The 22,479-nt window shown below is 34.3% G+C and overlaps 3 protein-coding genes across 3 annotated transcripts; 2 read left to right on the plus strand and 1 right to left on the minus strand.

Annotated features, from left to right (window-relative positions):
- Window positions 1-622: 622 nt before the first annotated feature.
- Window positions 623-3,016, minus strand: LOC120632084 (signal recognition particle 14 kDa protein). The gene is made up of 3 exons (XM_039901868.1): window positions 2,837-3,016; window positions 2,677-2,749; window positions 623-2,108 (listed from the first exon to the last, which is right to left on the minus strand). The coding sequence occupies exons 1-3, from the start codon at window positions 2,858-2,860 to the stop codon at window positions 1,882-1,884; spliced, it is 324 nt and encodes a 107-aa protein (XP_039757802.1). The 5' UTR covers window positions 2,861-3,016; the 3' UTR covers window positions 623-1,881.
- Window positions 3,017-3,304: 288 nt separating this feature from the next.
- Window positions 3,305-8,469, plus strand: LOC120632083 (mitochondrial amidoxime reducing component 2-like). Its single transcript, XM_039901867.1, is given in 9 exon segments — window positions 3,305-3,437; window positions 4,441-4,545; window positions 4,548-4,671; window positions 5,657-5,801; window positions 6,026-6,120; window positions 6,682-6,790; window positions 7,065-7,267; window positions 7,656-7,730; window positions 8,275-8,469. Coding segments are annotated over 9 exon segments (1,032 nt in total). The 5' UTR covers window positions 3,305-3,391; the 3' UTR covers window positions 8,405-8,469.
- Window positions 8,470-9,221: 752 nt separating this feature from the next.
- Window positions 9,222-22,406, plus strand: LOC120632046 (mitochondrial amidoxime-reducing component 1-like). The gene is made up of 8 exons (XM_039901807.1): window positions 9,222-9,365; window positions 13,628-13,850; window positions 14,853-15,012; window positions 16,452-16,546; window positions 17,549-17,660; window positions 18,389-18,594; window positions 19,376-19,450; window positions 21,295-22,406. The coding sequence occupies exons 1-8, from the start codon at window positions 9,353-9,355 to the stop codon at window positions 21,422-21,424; spliced, it is 1,014 nt and encodes a 337-aa protein (XP_039757741.1). The 5' UTR covers window positions 9,222-9,352; the 3' UTR covers window positions 21,425-22,406.
- The last annotated feature ends 73 nt before the right edge of the window (window positions 22,407-22,479 follow it).

Below are 22,479 nucleotides of genomic sequence, written 5' to 3' on the forward strand. Positions count from 1 at the left end.
AAATTCTAAAGTTATATTAATGTATAATAACTGTCTAGAAATGATTGTGGTAATAATATTTTCTTGTTATAATTTACTAATATTTTATCATTAGTTACTGCTAATGTGTAATTAAATACCTTTATGAAATGTGTATTGTATTTTAATTTATTATATTGGTCTCATATTGTGATATAATGTTTACAAGATCAAAGAATAAAATTGTACTGAAACATCCTTGTTTTAATACCTAAATGAGATGGTGAAGTTTGTAAGCATTTGGGACTATATGTTGTTATGAAAATTTCAATTTTTGTATAAAAAAAATCTTTTAAGAAGCCTTGAATACTCGTTTAGGAAGTTTGATAAACTAAATAAATCTATATATATAAAAGAGAAAGTGTGTGGGTATATTCCGTATAGGCTCCGAAACGGTTGGACCGATTTCAATGAAACTTTCAACTTTCTTCACCTGCTCGAGAAGAGAATAGAAGAGAATGAATACGGAGAGAAATAAATGATTTAATATATTATGAGACTTAAATGAAAAATGTAATGATGTAAGTTTATTGTTTAAATTAAATAAAGCTAAATCTAGCCCGGCTAAGCGGGCTGGGTACGCTAGTGGAATAATAAAAAAAAATATGGAGAACCAGCAGTATTTATTTCATAAATGTTTATAACTATACAAAAAATTCAGAGTATGGACTGTTGGCTTGGTCGGTAGTTTCAGAATGCAACGCAGCTTATTGGACTTCGTATTTGATACTCTAATGTCATAGTCAAAGCAAAAGAAATCATCCTACGCGCAATCACTTCATTCTAAGACGCGAGCTGCTAGAGCACATTTGTAAACCCCTTGCATTTTGGTTGATAATTTGTTGTGCTATAATATTATAGTACTTAAGCACTATGTTTTTTAAGGGTTACACTGCAAATTTGTAGTATCTGTGGTGCTAATTTAGGACATGCTAAGCCAACTTTCTCATACAGACGTAACATCCCACGTAAATTGAGTTTTCATTTAAAGCAGTATTAATATAAAAATACGAATGCTAAAACAAAACTGGAAGAAAAACTGAACACATCATCATTCAATATAGTCATATTCAACAGATAAATTGTGAGTTGGTACTGGCAAATGTGATTTAGCCCTAAAGCACAAATCAATCACAATCACCATCTACATGTAAGATTCCAACTCTTCATCTCACAGAGAGAAGAGCATAATTCAATGGAACTTGAAATACACAGATTTAACTGCACAGGTTTTATCAAACTTCTAGTGTGATCAAACTCCGAAATACTGAAAACGATTGGCATCCCCATCTGGGTTATTTACTCAAATTTGGCATTCCTCAATGGGAGGTAAATATATACAAACATTTTCACTACTTTGTGAATTTTCTATAATTTAATTTGCGGAACCTATTCTGTGAATGTGGTTGTATTAGTAAATAAATTTGAGTCAAGCTGTGTAGAATATAACTTACACTATCATAAAATTTATGTCACACTCAGTGTTGTAATAATATTTGTTTTCCTAACTGAATGAGACAAAAATTTGTGTCCTGAAATTACATGAGGTTTTTTGTTATTCTACATATATTTACACCAACTCAAACCAACAATTTATTTATACTGTAATGTTGCTGTATTACAATTTGATGAAGTTATCTTGAGCATTCCAACAACAATAATCACTTTCAATCAGTGATATAGTAGAATAGAATATAGTTCTTGACACACTGAAATAGATATTAATTAAAAAAATTACATATTGTATTTGTGATCATAGCATGCTAGAAGTTTGATACAATCTGTATAACACCCACAACACTTCACATAATATAAATACTAATAATTATATTGCTTCAGTCTCTTATATTGACCATAGTAACTTTACTGAGCAGCCATAGCCTTTTTCTTCGGCTTCTTTAAACGTTTGAGCCCATTCACACTTGTTTTCAATAGATTTGAGTATGCCATAGTAAACTTTTCAACATCCCTTTGCTCTATGACGGTTGATATTTTTTTGCTACGGGATTGTGCTCTCACCAGACATTTGTATTCTGGATCTTTGACTGCTGGGGTACCATCTCTTGGATGGGGTTTTGTTCTACCATCATCTGTAAAAAATAATACAAAGCAATATGTATCTGTTTTCTGGACTTGTGAGTTGAAGCCTAATGATTGAATGGCATGCCATCAACACTTACCCATTACCTCCCAACTACAGGGTTTAGGCCTATTACAGAATGAGAAGTGTTTATGCAGTAGTCCACCATGCTGGCCAAGTGCATATTTGTAAACTTCACACACCTTTGAGGGCATTATAGCTAACCCAGTCATTCAGGATGGTTTCTCTCAACATTAAAGCAATATCCATTCGAAAATACATACAACTTAGTTCAGTCATTGTGGTGAGAAGGAGGAACAAAATCCTAACTCAAACAGAATGTTGATCATAATAGTCAAAAAAGTTTTTAGAAGTCTAAATTGAATCTACACTAATTATATTGATAATCTATTTTACCACCAATCAAGTAGAATAGAAAAATTTTGTTTATTGTGTGAAGTTGACATCAGGAATGCAGTAATGCTCGATCATACCACCGCTAAGATTTTCATACAGGTCTCATCTCTGAACACAGGTTAATAACTATTTAAACATAATTTCCTAAAGAATTTACTTACATCTTTTCATTGTCATAGTTACAGATCCTGATGCTCGAGCTTTTTGAAATAACTTTGATAACTCTGCCAAAAACTGAAACTCAGAGAACATATAACTTAAATTATATACCTCAAACAAAATAATTATAATAATTCGGCAAATACATATTCAAAAATTTACCTCTTCATTTCCTAACAAAACCATGATTGAAATACTCTAAGAATTTTGTTTTTATGATATCATTACTTATGATAATTACAGTCCAATTGATTTGTACACTTGTTACGATAAAAACCAATTCTTTTTACTCATTTTAAGACATTCACATTCAGGTGGACTTAATTTGAAACACCCAAAATCCATGCAAAAATACACGTTGACGACGTTGTTGACGTTGACATTTGTCACTGTCAAAATATGACACGTGACAACACGAAACAGACAATAATCGACCATAGATATATTATCCCAACCTAAAAATAAGTAAGTAGGTAGTCAGTAGGTATCTACTCGAGTTAAGTTTTGACGGATTCAAATCCAATATATCAAGCACGAGCCGACACGCTGTATTAAGGAACAATGGGTAGAGTTTACATACTCTTGTGAAGTTTGTATCCTCATTGCCATTGACCTTCATTTGTTGTAAAATAAATTTGTGCAGTACTGACACTGAGTACATATTATTGTTCTTTGCACTTGTTCATTTGTATCGGACGTATATTTAATTAATTTATTATGAATGGATTTAGTTGGAACCAATGGAAAATCACGTCGTATCAAGGTAACAATATTTTAATTTTTAGATCGAACTGCTGTAATTACTTAAGTATTTTTCGTAATGTTTGTACTTGCTTTGATGACCTCCTGGGCGCAGGGGTGAGCGCTGTGATCTAATATGAAAATCCCTGGTTCGTTCTCCGGCATGGGCCATTTGAAATTCACACTTTGGAATTTTCTCTGGTCTAGTCTGGTCTGGTGGGAGACTTCGGTCGTGGCTAGCTAGCCACCCTACCGAAAAAGACGTACCCGTAAAGCGAGTTAGAGTTCTGGTATGATTCCCCGTAAGAACCGATTAGGGGTGGGAATGGCTTAAATGTAACTTTTTCAAAAGGTTAACCCGTTACAATTTAAATAGCATAATCACGTACAACTAGGTCAAGGGCTTACTTGTATAGTCAAATAAACAAAAACCTATTGTCAGAGTACCAAACAATAGAAATAGGTATTATCAAATAACGTAGGAAAAGCTATACTTTCGAAATCTGATGGATAAATATAAAAACGCTTTTGCCCGCGACTTCGCTCACGTTTAGTTCAATTTTTGATTTGGTAAATTTTAACTACAAAGGTTAATAAAAGTGTTTTGCTGCTAATAGCAAAATATGATCGTAAATTACTTAAAAAATCACTTACTCATTCAGATAAATTTTTCACCCCTATTTGATGTCTGTAGGGGTGGAATTTTATTTATTTGTGAGACACGTATTTCTTTAGTTTTAATCGAAAACCTAAAACCACAGTTATATATGTAAATTGAAAAATAAATTCATAAATTAAGGATTTTATGCAATACTTTCATACCCCATTTAACCCTCTTTTCAAAAAAAGGGTTGGAATTTTCAAAAATCCTTTCTTAGCAGATGCCTTAGTTGTAATAACTATCTGTGTGCGAAATTTCAGACCGATCCGTCAAGTGGTTAACGCTGTTAATAGATTAGCCAGCCAGTACATAAATATTTCTCGCAGTTGTTTTAATTAAAAATAATAGATAACCATTATTTTAGGATCATACCCATACGTGACTGTAGCAGTAGTAACAGCAGGGGTGCTGGGCGGTGCATATTGCACTTACCAACTCTACAGATACTATGAAAAACCTAAATTGCCGTCTAATGGAAAGAAGTGGGGTCACTTAAAGAGCTTCACGTTTATCCAATCAAATCCGTCGGCCCCGTTATATTAAACAGTGCCGAGTGCACACTCCTAGGTTTAAAGGATGGTTGGTTACGAGATCGGTATGTAAAATATAGTATACCCATGACTCCTCTGTTATTCAAAGTTTACATAAATGTGTAAGCATGTCGTTTTTGTTGATTTTTGGCTTTGACGGCCGATTGGCGCAGTAGACAGCGACCCTGCTTTCTGAGTCAAAGGCCGTGGGTTCGATTCCCACAACTGGAAAATATATGTGTGATGAGTGTCCAGTGTCTGGTTTTTTATAATTTTATTTTTTTGATACTACTCTGTGAACTTGAGGTTGTATTTGTGAATAAATTTCAGTCAAGCTGTGTAGAATATAACTTACACCAACATTAAATGTATGGTGAGTTAGACACAAAAATATTTTCTGAAATTACATGAGTTTTTTTGTTATTCTACATAAATTTCCACAAACTCTGAACCAATAATTTTGACATTGTTTTCATTTGGATGGGTGTTCTGTAAAGTTGGTTTCATTACAATTTGAAGAGGATATTTTGAACATTTCGACACCAATAATCACTTTCAAGTTGATTTTTGCCCTGTCGCTAAACTACAGAGAGGATAGATAATAATTAAAATTATATATACAAAAAAAATATAAGACATCCAACTGTTTACCTAATGATTAAATGCGCGCAAACAATCTGTTTTAACACTCGTTTCCAATTCAACCTATAAATGGGCCACGACTGGAACTGGGGTACAGGCTATTTGTAATAAGAGCGAGGTGATTACCAAAATTTTGTAACTCCATGCTTCAAACGTTTTGAGGAATCTTTCGCTCGGAGTTGCAAACCGCTGTCTACTCACATTTGGAGACACTACTGACACGTCTGCGTCATAGCGGCTCAGAGTCATCTAGCCAATACATACATAATCTATGCATTTGCATCGAGCTTAGAGAAGATACGAGATAGCTAGCGGACATACAGCCACAAACAATTGGCCAAATGAGTCTAAAGCCTAGCAATGTGCAGCGGCAATCGGTAATTCTGTAAGAGTAAAATAATTTTACAGAGTCCTCATGGTAGTAGATGACAAAAACAACTTTATTACTGGACGGGTGTACCCAGAATTACTGTTAGTTCAGCCTACAATACACGACTCTTTCCTTACGCTGAAACACAATGCAATTTAAATCATCACTATCGACTTAGCGAAGGTATATATGTGTAATTTTTTTTTCCTCTTTTGGATTATGTTCATAAAGGCAAGGCGAAGCAAAAGCGTCCAACTTGTGTCAGCAGTAGCGACTTAGTTTGACTGTAAGATAATACTATTTTGTACGTTAGGCGTCATGGAATTAAACAGTTGCTACACGACTTTGAGTTACGCATAGAATTTAATTATATATTCGAGCTAAGGATAACTAATAAATAATTTTAGGTAGTAGCTTCACAAAAAACTGAAACCGCTCGAGTGTGGGGAGTTACAGTGCCAGTCCTTGATTGTGGACGCGAGGCCAGTGACTGGTTTTGCAGGTATACCCTAATTGTACTTATGCAAATACGTCCCTATCACCTTGGTACAAAAAATGCAGATGAAATGACTCGTCGACCTCTTGTGACATCGAACATCAGTTCAGCAAAGATGTGTCAGTTCTGAAGCTATAATTCCATGTTTACTTTCCACTCACTATTTCACTCTATTGATTCCAAATAATCTCACTAAATTTACATCCGGAACCCGATGCTTTTATGAAAACCTAAATTTTGCACGAAAATTCTTTTATATACTTAAAATGAGTAAGCATTGAATGTAAGAACGAAAACCACTCGTATAATCGATATAAGTTAGTCTTACTCACTTTCTAGAGCTGAGTAAATCCTCGCCTAAAGCTAAATTTCGAATTGTGAATACAGAATGCAATTGCCAATGAATTAAGAATATACAATGAATTATTGTGATCTCGGCTCCCATGGCGCCAACTTAAATTATAAATGGTGATATAACACGATATCAGTGCTTGCTATCTCTGAAAAAATGTTTAACAATATTCATTAACAATTATAATTATTGGACAAGTAAATTGACATTTTCAGGTTGCTAAATAAGCCCGCAATTAAATTTAGACTGGTTATATACGCCTCACAAAAATGTCGACAGCTGAAGAATTCCAGCAAACACTTTAGATTCACAAAGGACGATACGGTAAGAAAGTATAAAATATTTTAATTTCATTAAGGGGTGACTATTTTAGTATGTAACCTGGCGAGGTTTCGTCTTCTTCAATTATAATTATTTGTTTTGATTGCAGCTTTTAATTCATAGATGTTATTTGATTTATGAAAATAGCGTCTTCCTGCTTGAACAATTGACTTATTACTTAATTCATTTTTTCACAATCGAATTTTCGAATTTTCAATATTTTGAATTATTCAATTGTTTTTATTTGAATCAACCTAAGATTATCAATTATTTCCAGGGTGCTTTCCCAGATGAAGTGTCCTTCAGTATGATGAACGAGGCTTCAGTGGAGGACCTAAATACCAGACTACAAGATAAAGTTACCCCGCGCCAATTCCGGGCGAACCTCTTTCTCGCCGGCGCTAAGCCTTACGAAGAAGACAATTGGAAGTTTATAAAAATTAGAAAAAACGTTTTTGAAATAATCAAACCATGTTTTAGGTACAAACCATAAGTTCATTGACGTGCTGTGATATCTTTGGTTATAGTAAATGTTTTAATTGTCTCAGATGCTGAGTTCGAATCTCGACATAGGTCAATTTGGGAATATTGGGATTTCATATCGACTCAGATTCACTTTGGCTTCGGTGGCGCATTAGTTACCTTTCAACCACCACAGTGCGGTTCTCAATAAAATGCCGTATAGAAGCTGCTTCCAGTCAGCTAAGTAATTAGCCGGTGGTGACCTGTTATTTTCAAATAAGATTTGCGATTAGTTTACATCTGTCATTGCTGACAAATGCAAATGGTAAACCAACACGCTAGCCTAGTGCGGATTGGTTAACTAGGTCACCGTACTAATTATATATATCTTTTTATTTTTACGTAGATGTGTGTTAACTACAATATCACCCGAAAATGGCGTTCGTCATTCAGAAATGGAACCGTTGCAAACATTGAAAACGTTTGTATTATTTTTATTTTCTTTTGTATTAATTTTTGCGAAGTAATCTTCTAGTTAACATAATAACAGACGTGTACACTCCGCTGGAATATTATCCATGTCGATTTGGTGGCCTTTTTCAGTCTAATATAATCTAATTTCAATGTCTAGGAAAATAACGGACCTGTTTTATTTTATACGTTACTATCGGTATTAAGTCGATACTAGTATGGCACTTAAGCCATTGTTGTAAATTGTGTTTATAATACATCATAAAGAAAATAACACTAAATTCTGCTCAACAACTATTACTAAAAAGCAATTAATAGACTTTCATACAGTTTTATCGCGAAAATATGCTTCTTATAAAATCGCAATCTTTTACGCATTATGCGGTAAATTGTACATAATATCTAACTTAGTAGCTTCTATTTTCCTTTTTTCATGATATGGTGAATGAGCACGATATGCAAGCTACCTGTATGCATTATTAGTATAGTATTTTAAGGCCGTTATTTAATATTCGTTATTTGTTGTCTAAAATAGGCACATAATTTTTTTTCAGCTACCGACAAAACGCCGATCCTGCAATACGTCGTTCGGAAGGTAACGCGCCCTGTTTGGGTATGCAGATGGCGTTACGATCGGCACCCGGTGGAATTATATCACTCAACGACCCTATTTACGCCGCGTAAAATGTAATTATTTTTAATTATTAATTAGGTACAAATATGGTGTTAATAAAAAGCTAAGAACGAAATGTTTAAATTATTTTAATTACTATCTATACCATTATTCAGCTGTAACATATTTCTTTATGATATTTACGTCTCTTACTACATTATAAAAAAGTTGAAATATAAACTTTTAATCATAAAGGTACTTATGGAGATGGTAATATTTTACGACTACATGACTACGCACCAGCAGAACACCGACATTACACGACCCGTATTGTATGTTTTACATCACAATTCATTTTTGTGTGTTTAGTGCTAATCTTGTACGTTTTATATTTACGTCTTTTGCATCAATTTCAATTTGGTCAGTATATTCCTTTTACACATTTTTTAATGTACCTTGTCTGTGGTAGGAAAGAGAATGTTGCTGATCTATGACCTACAGGTCGTTGTGCTGTGATCTAATATGTTATATGATGCTATTAATTTAATAAAGGTCATTAGCCTATAAATAATGTTCTTAATAGGTCCTATATCTCAAGTCGTTTTAAAATGTCCTCTACTGACCACAAAAATAAAAAACTATTACATAAGAGAAAGATAATTATTATTTTATACCTTTACATTTTTGATGATTCATACCCTGATCCCAACACAGATTCTTGTTTACTCATTAATTCCTGAGATTAATTCAGGTGCTTATCGCGCACAAGGTCACACAGAAAATAATAACGTGTGCAAGGTTACGATGATCGCCAAATGCTCGGATGTATTGGTACACGTATGGGCCAAGACTCTGACAAACATTTTCCTCCACTGTGATAACTTGGCTATAGCAATGGCGATATTGGTGCCTCTGTGTTTGTTTACACATTGTAATCGACCAATGAAAATACGCGTTATACTACAGTATCTGTGTATCTGAGTGCCGAGTAAGAGATATCCACATTTTTTATTCAAAAAATGAGTTCTAAAGGTGTGTTTTAGAATTATTTTTTTCTTGTTATTTATGGCTTTTCACATTAACTTGTTAGATTTCTGCTATATCACACGATGAATTTTTTAATTTTTTTTAAATCTTTGGTCTGTATTCTATTCATTTTCGTTCATGAAGGTGTATTTTTATATATACCTTAATATAATATAAGCATCCTTTTTTATGTATCGTCCTAGTAATATGCATTAACCGTGACATCATCATTATAACTTTTTATTATAATATCACCACGCTTATCTTAACTTCATTCTTGCGGTCCTTCCATAAAATATAGTAAACGTAAATTGTAAGACTATTTTAAAACACCTACATTTTTATTTTTCTGTTTAACCTAACCTAACACTATGTTACTCTATGAGAGGTGAATGTAACGAGTAAGTAATTGACATTATTTGTGTGAAGTAGTGTAAGAATGACGTCACAAAATGCATTTCGTGGGTACATAGCCCTTACATTGGAGAATGAAGCGCCGATACCTCTTTATCTTCCTACGTATAATGGTAGAGCATGAGTTAGTAGCTGTGTCGATTACTCACAATGACGCGCGTATCTTGAAGTTTCATACTTAGTCATTTGTTATATATAACAATTTCTGGTTAAACCAGGAATCAAACCCTGATAATCCGTAAACCGACATACCTTTGAGGCGCTGAGTGCTGTTAAATAAGTTTGAAAATACTTAAACTATTAATAACCTAAACTATTCTGTAAAGCGAAACAATTATATGGTCATATTTTCTATTTCTAAAAAATCCGCTATATACACGATTGAGTAAAATAGAAAAATTACAAAATTAGGTCTAACTTTGTAGTCTTTTGTTTTATAAAAATTCTGGAATTAAAATTCTGTATATGCACACATTACTTTTAATAAGTTTTTTTACAGCAATAACATGCTGTTGCCCGCTGTCTTCGTTCGCGTTTATTTAGATTTCTTACAAATGCCCTGCGAACCGTTCGTTTTCCTAGGATAAAAAGTAGCCCACCCTTTCATGTAACTAAGACAAAAATCTAGTTAAAAAAAAGGCGAAACAAACAAACAAAGAGGGAACATACTGAATATACTCCGCGAAAAGCAGGATAATCTGTATTGTGTAATTTATAATTTCTTCAATCCTTTTATACTCCACACCAAACAGATCAGTGGCAATGTACAATGTACCCTCTACGCATGTTTCGCTCCGAAACCGGAGCACCCTCAGGAGATATTGAAGTATTGTTAAGTCAACATTGTACTTATAAATTACACCATACAGATTCTCCTGCTTTTCGCGGCGTATTGCTATACGCCTAATTAATATAAAATAAATAACTAAGCTTAATTTTAATAATAATTACTGTCCAGTTGACAGTTAATATTATAAATTGACTAACCGCCTGTTCGAGAAACAGTACTAAAATGTAGTGGTTTTGATGCTTCAATATTAGTCGTGTACTGGTTTCTGTGTTATCTTAATTCTGTGGCTACATGTGCCTGTAACTACACCGCCCTTCAGAGCGGAATACAGGCATTGCAACAATGTCTCTTAAAAAGTACAAAGTTTGTATTAAAGGTTAGCTTATAGAAAAGTCCTATTATAGTATAAAGGACTACGATATTTAGATACTGGCATGTTTTTTTTTTGAAGTATAAGGACTACGTAATAAAACGTTAAAAACGTTAAAAGTTGTAAACCGCACTTCATAGGGAAAAAGATATTAACCCTAACCTCCATCTAACTGGAGACAGCCCTATTTGTACGGAAATACAAGCACCTGTATAAAAACATGACAAGCGCCCGACATAAAACGAAGCTTGCACTTCCTTGGTATAAAACTTAAAATAGTTGGTCGAAGTAGTCCATATCTCAGATCTATCATAATTTATAATAAAATACCGAATATCATTAGGGAAGAAAACAATGACATCCATTTTAAGAGGAAAATCAAAGAATGGTTATTACAAAAATGTTTCTACAATATCCATGAGTTTCTAACTTTATAGACCTCAAAATCACGACATGCATTATCTAATCGGGTTTATATTTTAAAAGTAGATAATAGGAAATAATAAATGTTTACTAATACTATGTTATATAATATTAAATAATCGTCTTATTTCAATTTATTTTCATGACATACCACAGTAATTTTTAACATAATTTAATGACAAAACAATTGGCTGAGCAATTATTTAATATTAAAATAGATTTATTAACCTGATAGTAGATAACTAATTATTCTAACACCTGATATATATTTCTACTAACACTAATTAGAATCCTGAAATTGTGTATTTGTAATAGTTATAAGGGTCAAACTGTTTGTTATTGCTATGCCCTCACCTGACAGGCCTCATGACTATGTAAACGCATGGATGCAATTCAAATATCAAATTCAAAATTCAAATTGAAATTCAAAATTGAGAGCTTGGGTGTGAATAATAATTGCTCTAACCAGGTTGCTCTTCTAATAGTTTTAAATGACAATGTGAGATTGTGATATTAAAAAAAACACCCGGCTAAGTTTGTTGTGGGCTTTTCTTAGACCAGGACGCATTTGAAACCCTCGTAGCTTTAGTTTTAAGTTCACGAATATGGTTATCGCCATCATCTCTGTCTCTCATGTAATGTACGCATTTTGATGCGTACATTGGTGCAGTACCACCTATAAAAAATAATAAATAAATAAATACAAAATTTTCACATAAGCGACTGCACGACACCCGCACGCGCGAGAGCGGCGCGCACCCAAATTTCGCACGTTTTAGACGGTCGAAAAAGACATAAATCTTGAACCGAGGTTTCATAGGCCCTACAAAACTTTCTACGAGTCCGCTGTCGGGGTGTGCTTCCTGTACAAAGTAGGAATAGTAGGCTATATAGTATGGGCCTACTTGAATAAAAATATTTTTGACTTTGGCTTTGAAATGAGTATAGGTATAGGTAAGTAGGTACCTAAATGCACTCTGCTCTTGCCCCCGCCGGGAATCGAACCCGGGACCTCCTACTTAAATTCACAGCGCTCACCATGCGCCAACTATATATGATGCACTTTGATAATTAAGAGATTAATATTTTAGAGAAAATAAATTTCAAAACACTTAGTTGTAATAATGCCATTATATCTCGATATGATTGGTATTCTAAAAATGTTTCTGTGTTTGTTGCCTATGTTTTGGCTCAGCCTATGCACTAATTTTGATGAAGCAGCACACTCAGCAGATATAGCTTGCATTCCGGAGATGTACACTTGTAGTGGGTTACTTTTTATACCAGGAAAATAAAAGGTACCTTGTTTATGGTATTATAAATTAATTTAGTCTATTGTGTAGCTTTTTCAGCTGTTGCGCGTATATCGTAGTATGTAACTAATAAATAAATAAATAATAATAATAAATATACTACGACAATACATACATCGCCATCTAGCCCCAAAGCAAGCGTAGCTTGTGTTATGGGTACTAAGATGCCTGATGAATATTTTTATGAATTATATACATAAATACTTAGAAAATACATATAAACACCCAGACACCGAAAAACATTCATGCTCATCACACAAACATTTTCCAGTAGTGGGAATCGAACCCACGGCCTTGGGCTCCGAAAGTAGGGTCGCTGCAAACTGCGCCAATCCGCCGTCTAGTTCGCAATAGCTTTTGTTTTTAGTATATGTTACACGGCTCAATAATAGCATTACAGAGAAAGATTGCATTCTGGAGTACAAAGAACATGTCTTATAAAACCAAGAAATAAATAAAAAATATTAACCGTACGGCTACCTACATACTACGATTAATGCCGGCGCAACAGCTGGCAAAGCTACACAGTAGTCTAAATTAATTTATAATACCATAAACAAGGCTAGTCGGAAAGGGAGTTCTGGGTAAAAGTTTCAATGCAATTATAAATCATTATTTTATTCAAATTTAACGTTTCATTAGTTTCAACGATCAATCTCCTTCGTGCCTTCTCCATCTACAAGACCTTGTGCCCAGTTTGCAAAAAAGCCATAAACAAGAATTGAATTATTCCTGTTAGGGTTGACAATTGTATTTGTATTCATAATCATTTTCTTTAAATCATGACTTGTGTATGTAAAACTTGAAAAGTAGTTTATGTATCAAAATAATTGTTGCATATAGTAAATTTCAGTAAATAGTACAGGGAAAATAAACATGGAAAAGTACCTGGGTTCGGCAAGAACAATCCAGTCGTCAAAAAAGGTGTGTATAAAAATTCTATAATTTCAAATTCCAGGTTCATTGGTTACTGCAGCGGTAGCTACTGCCAGTGTGCTAGGCGGTGCATACTGTGCTTACCTCTACAAGAAGGCAAGGGAGCCTAAACTACCAACAGAGTGGATAGAAGTTGGCTTCCTAAAAGACCTTTACGCGTACCCAATCAAATCTTGCGCTCCGATTATTTTAAATCAAGCTGTGACTACTGTGCTGGGGTTAAACGATGGATGGCTGCGAGATCGGTATTTATGTTTTTATGTATTTATAAAAATAAATGTTTTGTCACGGAATCTTTTAATATCTTCACTTTTTCTTCACTTAATGCTGATGTCCCTCAAGGCGGCGTAGTTTCTCCTCTCCTCTTTGCAATTTTTTAAACTCTGTTTACAAGGTCCTCTCTTCTAGTTTTTCATCTTTATGCTGATGATTTACAAGTTTATGTCGCTGCCCGTTCGCTCAATGTTTCTGAAGCAATATTTAAGTTACGTAATAAGGTAATAATGACCTGCACAATATCTAAACTGGACAATTCATCGTGGACTTTGCGTAAATCCTTATAAGTCTCAGGTTATCATTATAGGCAGCCGTCAACAGTTAGCTAAGGTAAATTTCTATACCTTTTAACTGCACCAATCTGGTTCCGAGTGCTTCTGTAAAAAACCTTGGTCTCGTCATAGACAATAGATCGTGGTCTCTCATTTTCATTACATCCAAATATAAACTTTAGTGTCTGCTGGTAGGATTCGCGTCTTGGATTCGCGCTTTGCAAGGCTGTATCTCGCCATTTTAATTTAACTAGGTACTAAAATTACAAGAACAGTAGGTATAACAATAATTCACATGCAGGTTTATACGCACACACATGATAAATGTGATTTTAAGTAGTTTTTCAACGGTGAATTAAACGTTATTCGAATATTTTTGACGTGATAACGTCTTATTCCACCACCAATCCGCACTGGGCTATAGCCTTAACCCCTTCTCATTGTGGGAGGAGACCCGTGCCTGATGAGTGAGTGATATGATGATGAACGTTTTATTATATCAATGAACGCCGGCTTAATACACTAAAAGCACGACTCATTGTCACGTTCGGCCTGAGCCGGTCGTGCAAGAGAGACCGCGGAGCAAGCGATAGAGTTACGATCGGCTTGTGACGCAACTATCTCTCTTCTACTCGTACGCACGTTATCAAGTCAAATTATCGTTCGTAAGCCGACTTAACAGACAACCATTTTTTTCAGTATTTTAATGGTAGTAGATGACAAGTACAACTTTATCACAGCAAGAGCATACCCAGAACTGCTGCTAGTTCAGCCTGAGATACGAACTGCACCCTACCCCAGTTCAGTGCTCACCCTGAAACATGCAGACATGGAACCAGTCAGTGTAGACTTGGCTGAGGTGAGCCGATTTGGATTCATCTTCTTTTTATCGGATTCACAATAAAAGGGGTTCATGTTTCCAAGGCACGTAAGCACGTAATATATGTGATTGCACACACTACAAATTCGTCAAAATGGTGAAACTGTCCCAAAGACTAGCCGAACATACAGAAACTTGTTTTTGTTGCATTATTAAATTGCGGACAAAAAAACTTTTACTCCTAAAACATGCTCTTTATATATTTAATGAAAGTATAGGAATCGGTGGTGAAGGAAACATCGTGAGGGAACCTCAATGCCTAAGAGTTCTACATAATGTTCTCAAAGGTGTGTGGAGTCCAATCTGCACTGGGCCAGCGTAGTGAACTACGGTATTAATCCTTTCTCATTGTGGGAGGAGACCCGTGTACTGTAGATGGCCGGTAATGATGATGTTGGAAATCGATCTGTTACACTTTATTTTATTGCATATACCGTTATATTTCTACCCCAAATAGGAACAGCAAATTTAATAATAATGAATGAATGAATGAATGAATGTATAAATACACTTTTATTGTACACCACATAAACATAACAAATTAAAAGTAAAAATTTAACAAAAGGTATACGATTTGGCGGCCTTATCGCTACATAGCGATCTCTTCCAGGCAACCAAAGGCGTTAACAACAGCTCAAGAAGAGAGGTAGGTGGTGCATTTAACTGTACTGTGTTGCAGATAAACATGCATAAACCTATATATAATAATATTTATTATACGTGGAAAAATACTAGAATAGTATATATTTGTCTCTTTCAGCCGAACAACGCTGAAGCGAATCATTTTAAGTGTGTAATTTGAATTCTTTATGTATTTCATACTAATTGGGGATGTTATATGTAATATATTTATATAGATATTTATGTTATATATTTTATTTGTATTTATATGTAATATATTTATATATATATATTATAGTTTTTTATATATATATATATTTTATTTATATTTATATATTTGTATAATTTTTTTAATCTTTATTATTGCACCACCTACCTCTTTTCTATGTTTTTTTTCCTTTTACGCCATTGGTTGCCTGGAAGAAATCGCTATGTAGCGATAAGGCCCCCAAATTGTACTCTCTTGATTTGTATTTATATCTTTGTAACTACTTTTTGTTTGTTTGGTGTACAATAAAAGTGTATTCATTCTTTATAACAATAAAGGCCTAGCAAATAAACGTTGCAAATATAATAAGCAGTACATTTTTTTATTTATTAATTTAAAAAAAACTGAATCTAATTAATTTGAAGGTGAGGTCAGTTAAAGTGTGACTGCATACCTATCTATTTCGAAGTTACGCCGTGTCTTTGTAGCCCTTGGAAGACTTAATGTTATTTTTTTAAAGGTATAGGTACCTTTCCACATATTTGCTTACTGATACTGGCAGACATTTGAACTGTAAATCTGCATATAGGTAAAAGCTACGCAATCTCCGAAAACGGCAGTGGTGTGGGGTGTCTCTGTACCAGTATACGACTGCGGGTGGGAGGCGAGCGAATGGTTTTCTAGGTAAGACTTTTAAGGTGGATATATAAAATTAAGAACTAAAATTAAATATAAATAATCTTTACATTACACCGCGATTGATTGCCGCAGTGGCAGTGGATAGAAGGGCGGGCTAATTTTTTGCGCAAATAATCAGCCTGGCTCGGGAATTACCTTTACAGAAATTAGTTTAGTTATAAATTTTATTGTTATGTAACATACATTTTATTTTATTGAATTTGTATTCAATATAACGCGTAAATGACAACCGAACCGTAATATTTTACAGACTTTGGAGGTACATATATCTCTCAGACTTTCTGTGAAACCGAAAACCTAATAGTTTTTGAGTAAATCACTGCCATAGTTTTTACTGAAATAAATCCGATACAGCTCTAACATGACTCCTGTCACTTTATTAGGTACGCGTCGAGTAACGTAGGTAATATGAACGTGTCGGTCTTTTATCTCCAATAGGGAATTCAAAACATTCCAAGTGTTTGCTTTCATAAGTAAGAATAGTACCTATAACAATAAAGGCCTAGCAAATAAACGTTGCAAAACTAATAAGCAGTACATTTTTTTATTTATTAATTAAACAAAACTGAATCTAATTAATTTGAAGGTGAGGTCAGTTAACCCTTGGAAGACTGAATGTTTCATAAGCAAACACTTGGAATGTTTTGAATTCGTTTGTATGAAAAAATAAATATGAATCTATTGATTGAATATTTTTACAGGGTGATTCCTTATGAAATATACTCATGCAGCCTTCAAATTTATTTCGTAATTCGGTAACACGTATATAGATCATTTGTTATTTTTTATTAAATTAATTGAACACACAAATAGGCTCTGAAATATTGTATTACGGTATTCCAAATCTAGGTCACTGAGACATCCTTTGAATTGATAAAAAGTTTATATAAAACGTAAGCTTACAGAAAAATCCTATTATAGCGTTATTCCTTTATCATCCTAGAACCTATATACTCGTGTATGATAATAATTTATCAAACTTTACAGATTGCTGGATAGATCTTCGTTAAACTTCAGACTTGTGTACTACGCCAGTCCTGAAAGTCGCAGCCTAAGAGCAAACACTAACCAACTGTATAAGTTCACGAAGAACGACACGGTATGTACTTGAGGGGTATATCTACATAACCAGGCGGTTATTAGTTACTTTCAATTTTCAAAAATATCTTTATTCAAGTAAAGGTGGCATTAAAGGCCCATAGGTGGCACTTTTACACTTAGCCAAGTATTTTTTTTTGTTATCACCAATTCACAGTAAATTTATATTACGCTATGAAGTTAGAGCAATTGAAACCCATGCTTTTTTATCGTTTAAGTTATCCTTAACGCTATAATAGGATTTTTCTGTAAGCTTACGTTTTATATAAACTTTGAACTTATTGAACATGTCAAAGTCCATTTTCTTTTTAAATTTTGTTATATTTTTATGCACATAAATTAAATTTTCAAATATGTACTGACTATGCACCGTCATTATTTTAACATCTTTATCTTCTACGTCTAAATTCAGTAATTGAATTAAAGGTTTAAATAGTTGTGTTTCTAGGTTTATATTTTGATTTACTTCATATTATATTATTTAATTTTAAGTTGTCATTTTTTTCTTTATCTATTGTTGTTACCCTAATTTTCTGATATTTGTATAAAAATGGAAAAATGATTTTATTAAGGTGTTATTATAATTTGGATGCCATAGAGTGGCAGATTGCAGCACGGATCATGTAATGTTCTATTATTAGATACAATTTATTAAATTGGAATTGCCTGCAATCACGCCAATAAAGATTTGTATTTGAATTTGAATTTAAACCGATGTATATTTTCAAGGGTGCTCTCCCAGATGAGGTTCCTTACAACCTTATAAACGAAGCGTCGGTAGAAGACCTCACCAGCAGAGTCAGCGATTGTAAGGTGACGCCGCGAAACTTCCGCCCCAACTTCGTGTTGTCTGGCGCAAAAGCTTACGACGAAGACAACTGGAAGTTTGTTAAAATTGGAGACAACGTGTTTGAAATAATTAAACCTTGCTTCAGGTTAGTAAAAAGTATAAATTGTGTAGTTCTAAAAAATAGCCTAGAAATAGAAAAATATGTTTTTCTAGGGAAATAATAATTACAATCTAAAATTAATATCTACAATAAATATAAGCCGTCTAACTGTTTACTTATGGGCAAGGTACCCAAAATGCTGGCGGTATTGCCTCTTGGAATTGCTAGACTTAGCCGTTGGGCTAAATAAGCGCCGGCTCACCGCTTGTCGCAGTTGGGTCACCAGACGTAAGGACCGATTTTTGGGACACGATGTTAAAAAAAAATTTCGTGTCCGAAGACACCAAGGCCAAGAGTCTCAAACGCAAGCGCCGCAAAAACGGGAGAGGACATAGAGGACTTTACATTTATCCTAATATCAGGAAATATTAGGATAAAAGCAAAGTTTATTAATTTTTACCAAGCTTGTGTAATTTTATTTTAATCTCATTCTCTCCTATACCTACATTTATTTGTTTATTTCTTTATCAACATATTAGTTGTTGATAGATAAAAAAAATAACATGTATAGGAGTTCCAGTTTCATAGTATAGTCTGCTCGATTTCATAGTGTCGGTACACCGGCAGGACAATTTGGCATTTTACATGTATGTTTTTTTCGAATTTTGCTTATTTTGTGCGTAGATACTTGTTATATTGATGAATAAATTGTCTTTCTATGGTATTATAATAGATACGAATATAAAATATAATAAAGACAAGTTAAAGGAAAATTTAAATGAAAAATATTAGTAAGTATATAAACGAAAGTGAAATATTTTTGCAGATGCATCTTAACCACAATCGACCCAGAAACTGGCGTTCGCAATGAAAAGGTAGAGCCGTTGGAAACTTTGAAAACGTAAGTTATTAGTATATTGTGCAACTAGTGCGAAAAGTTGTCAGTTACCCACTCAAGCGAGTGACCGCACTCGCTTCTCTCGTGCGTTCAACTTCGCTTTCGTGGGCAATCGATGTCGCACTTGTTGCACATACTATTTTGTATTACTCATGCGGGGAAAGTTTTTAAACTAATTTTAATTTAATTATTTATTAAATTAAACTGTCAGACGCGTCAACCTCAATTTGCGTGTGCCAAGAATAATTTTAAACGGTTCTTTTTCAACCGCAACAGCGAGCGTCAAGATACTACTTTCCCCGCATGAGTGATACAAAATAATAATCATAATTCTGAACTCAATCATAATCATTTCAAAAAAAGCCTTGAAAACCAGCTACTATAATACGTATTTGTGCGAAATACAACGAGTTATCTAAAAAGATACCTGGCATCGATATCTTCCATGACTCGCAAACAGCTTTTAGAAAAAAACTCACCGAACACTTATGTTAGTGAGTTAAATTTTTTGTCAAATTAAGTTTACACGACGCTTTGCCAATGCTGTGTGCACTTGTAATTAACGTGCATATCAGTCCAAGTTTTTGTGTGTGTGCTATGTTTAAAAACGCGTAATATGCAATTTTTTAGTGCTCTTGGTAAATAAAGAAAAAAAAAATTATTTCAGACGTTACCATCCATATTAGTAACAATTTTTCCTTAAACACTGAGTTAGTATTGATTAGTTTAAATAATAAAAATTAAATAGCAATAAACTATACTATACTCGCCCGTTTGCTACTTTCACACAGTGGCACAGTATAGGGCAGTCGAATCTGGCAGCTTATCATAGTTAAGTTATCTTTTCTAAAATTTGAGAATAGAATAGTAAGTACATTCTGAACTCACATTCTGCCCATTCTCCGTTACATTACCTTAGTCGCCTTGTAAAGAAACCCGCGGGAGCAGGGGTGGTGACAATTGTATTTGACCTTACTTCTAATATACAACGTGTAACGGAATTACGAAATAGGTACTGTTGGTTTGCAAGAGAGCATAAGTATATTTCATAAGGAGTAACCCTGTAAAAATATTAAATCAAAAGAAGATATTTATTTTTCCATAAAAACTAATTCACATAACATTCTAAGTGCTTAAATTCATTTATTTCAATTAGGCCTAATATAAGCACTCTGTCTGTGTGTAGTGACTCTACCACCGGTTCAGACCGGAAGCCAGATTCTACCGAGAAGAAGCCGGCAAGAAACTCAGCAGTTGCTCTTTTCCAACATCAACAATTTACATTTTACATTTTAAAATTCATTTTTCTATCTTGTGAGAGATGAAAGCGGAACTGGATGCTTCCAAGCAACCTTGTCATTAAGAAATTCATCAATTGTATAGTAACCTCGCTGTTATAAATGTTTTAACACATTCTTTAAACTTATGCATTGGTAGGTCGAAAATTACTTTAGGAATTATGTTATAAAAGCGTAAGTATACTCAATCCCACAAATTACTTCTGCACCTTTCGCAGACGATATGCAGATGTCACTAATTTATTACCATTTCTTGTTCTTACTTATGACAACCCTGTTGAAGGTAAAAGACCAACACGTGCATAGTACCTATCTCCGCTACACGAAGCGTACCTAATAGTGTTAAGAGTAACTTGATTTTACATTTGCATGTGATATTAGGGCTGTATCTGATTTCTTTCAGTAAACACTATGGCATTTTTAGTTTACTCAAAAACTATTAGTGTTTCGGTTTCAGATAAGTTTCAGAGACAGTAAATAATCTAAAGCCTCTGAAGTATTATTTCGGTTTTCATTTACACGTTGTATAAGTATGTAATTTTTTTTCAGCTACCGCCAAATAGACGATCCGGCCGCTCGTCGCTCAGCTGGTAGCTCGCCGCGTTTGGGCTTGCAGATGGCGCTGCGATCTGCTCCGGGGAACATCATAGCGACCAACGATCGCATTTATGTAGCTTAGAACTTCTTGCCCGTACTATAGTAAATTATTGCTTCTATCCAATACGGATAGAAGCAATTAATAATTTACTATAGTCCGCGAAAAGCAGGAGAATCTGTATAGTGTAATTTAAAATTTCTTCAATCCTTATACTCCACACCAAACAGATCTTCGGCAATGTACCCTCTACGCACGTTTCGCTACGAAACCGGAGCATCCTCAGGAGATGTTGACTTTACAATCAATATTTGTTAACCGAAAAATTTGCCAAATGTGTTGCCTTTTATACATTTCTTTCCCCTACCCCCCTACCCTACCTTATTTATCTAGTACCTAGTCGTCGCCAGGCCTACGGATGAAGCAGGTCATACTAAGGCTTTTTTAATTGCGTGTCCGGCCAAAATAAGCGATGTCCGGCTTGTCCGGCATTTTTAATTTCGCAAACGAGTAAGCGCCGAGCGTGGACGAGGCTTAATTTTACAAACTATTTGCCGTCCCTATTAATACTGAGTCACAAAATCCACAATAATGTAGGGTGTCCTGCCTTTATACCCAAATGTCCGGCGAAACTGGCTCGTCGGTCCGGCTTTTAGGTTAGGTGACCTGGCAACACTACCCCATATCCTATGTTGTGGGTTCGGCACAATGTTAAACTTTTGCTATACTTGAAGACAGACTGAAACTCAAGAGTCTGACGTAAACTACTTTACTACTATTTGAGAAATTAACAAAGCGAGCGAATAGAAGTACTACGTGGACAAATTATATAGCAAATGAGCGACTATAAGATCCTAGATTATAATATAACTATTTCTTTTAAGATACTGGCTACGTAGCACAATCGGTTTCGTACGACAAAATATATTCGCACGTAGCGGCTTACGTAGTAAAACAAAATGTTCCTTGTACGTAACTGGTTACGTAGTAAGACGAAATGTTGTTTGTACGTAACTGGTTACGTAGTAAGACAAAATGTGACTTTACGTAGCACTGGTTTCGTAGGCTGGTGGTTCAGCCAAAAGGATGAGTAAAAATGTTTTTCTTGAATGATTTTATAGTTGTTAATTATTTTTTAA

This window comes from Pararge aegeria, chromosome 19 (genome assembly GCF_905163445.1).
Source record: "Pararge aegeria chromosome 19, ilParAegt1.1, whole genome shotgun sequence".
In the NCBI taxonomy this organism is placed as follows: Eukaryota; Metazoa; Arthropoda; class Insecta; order Lepidoptera; family Nymphalidae; genus Pararge; species Pararge aegeria.

Coding starts and splice junctions, on each gene's coding strand:
- LOC120632084 (XM_039901868.1), bottom strand. CDS start 2,860: ATGGTTTTGTTAGGAAATGAAGAG. Junction 2,750..2,836: donor TTTTGTTAGGAAATGAAGAG/GTAAATTTTTGA, acceptor TCTGAGTTTCAG/TTTTTGGCAGAGTTATCAAA. Junction 2,109..2,676: donor AACTATGACAATGAAAAGAT/GTAAGTAAATTC, acceptor TATTTTTTACAG/ATGATGGTAGAACAAAACCC.
- LOC120632046 (XM_039901807.1), top strand. Junction 17,661..18,388: donor AGTTCACGAAGAACGACACG/GTATGTACTTGA, acceptor TATATTTTCAAG/GGTGCTCTCCCAGATGAGGT. Junction 19,451..21,294: donor CCGTTGGAAACTTTGAAAAC/GTAAGTTATTAG, acceptor ATTTTTTTTCAG/CTACCGCCAAATAGACGATC.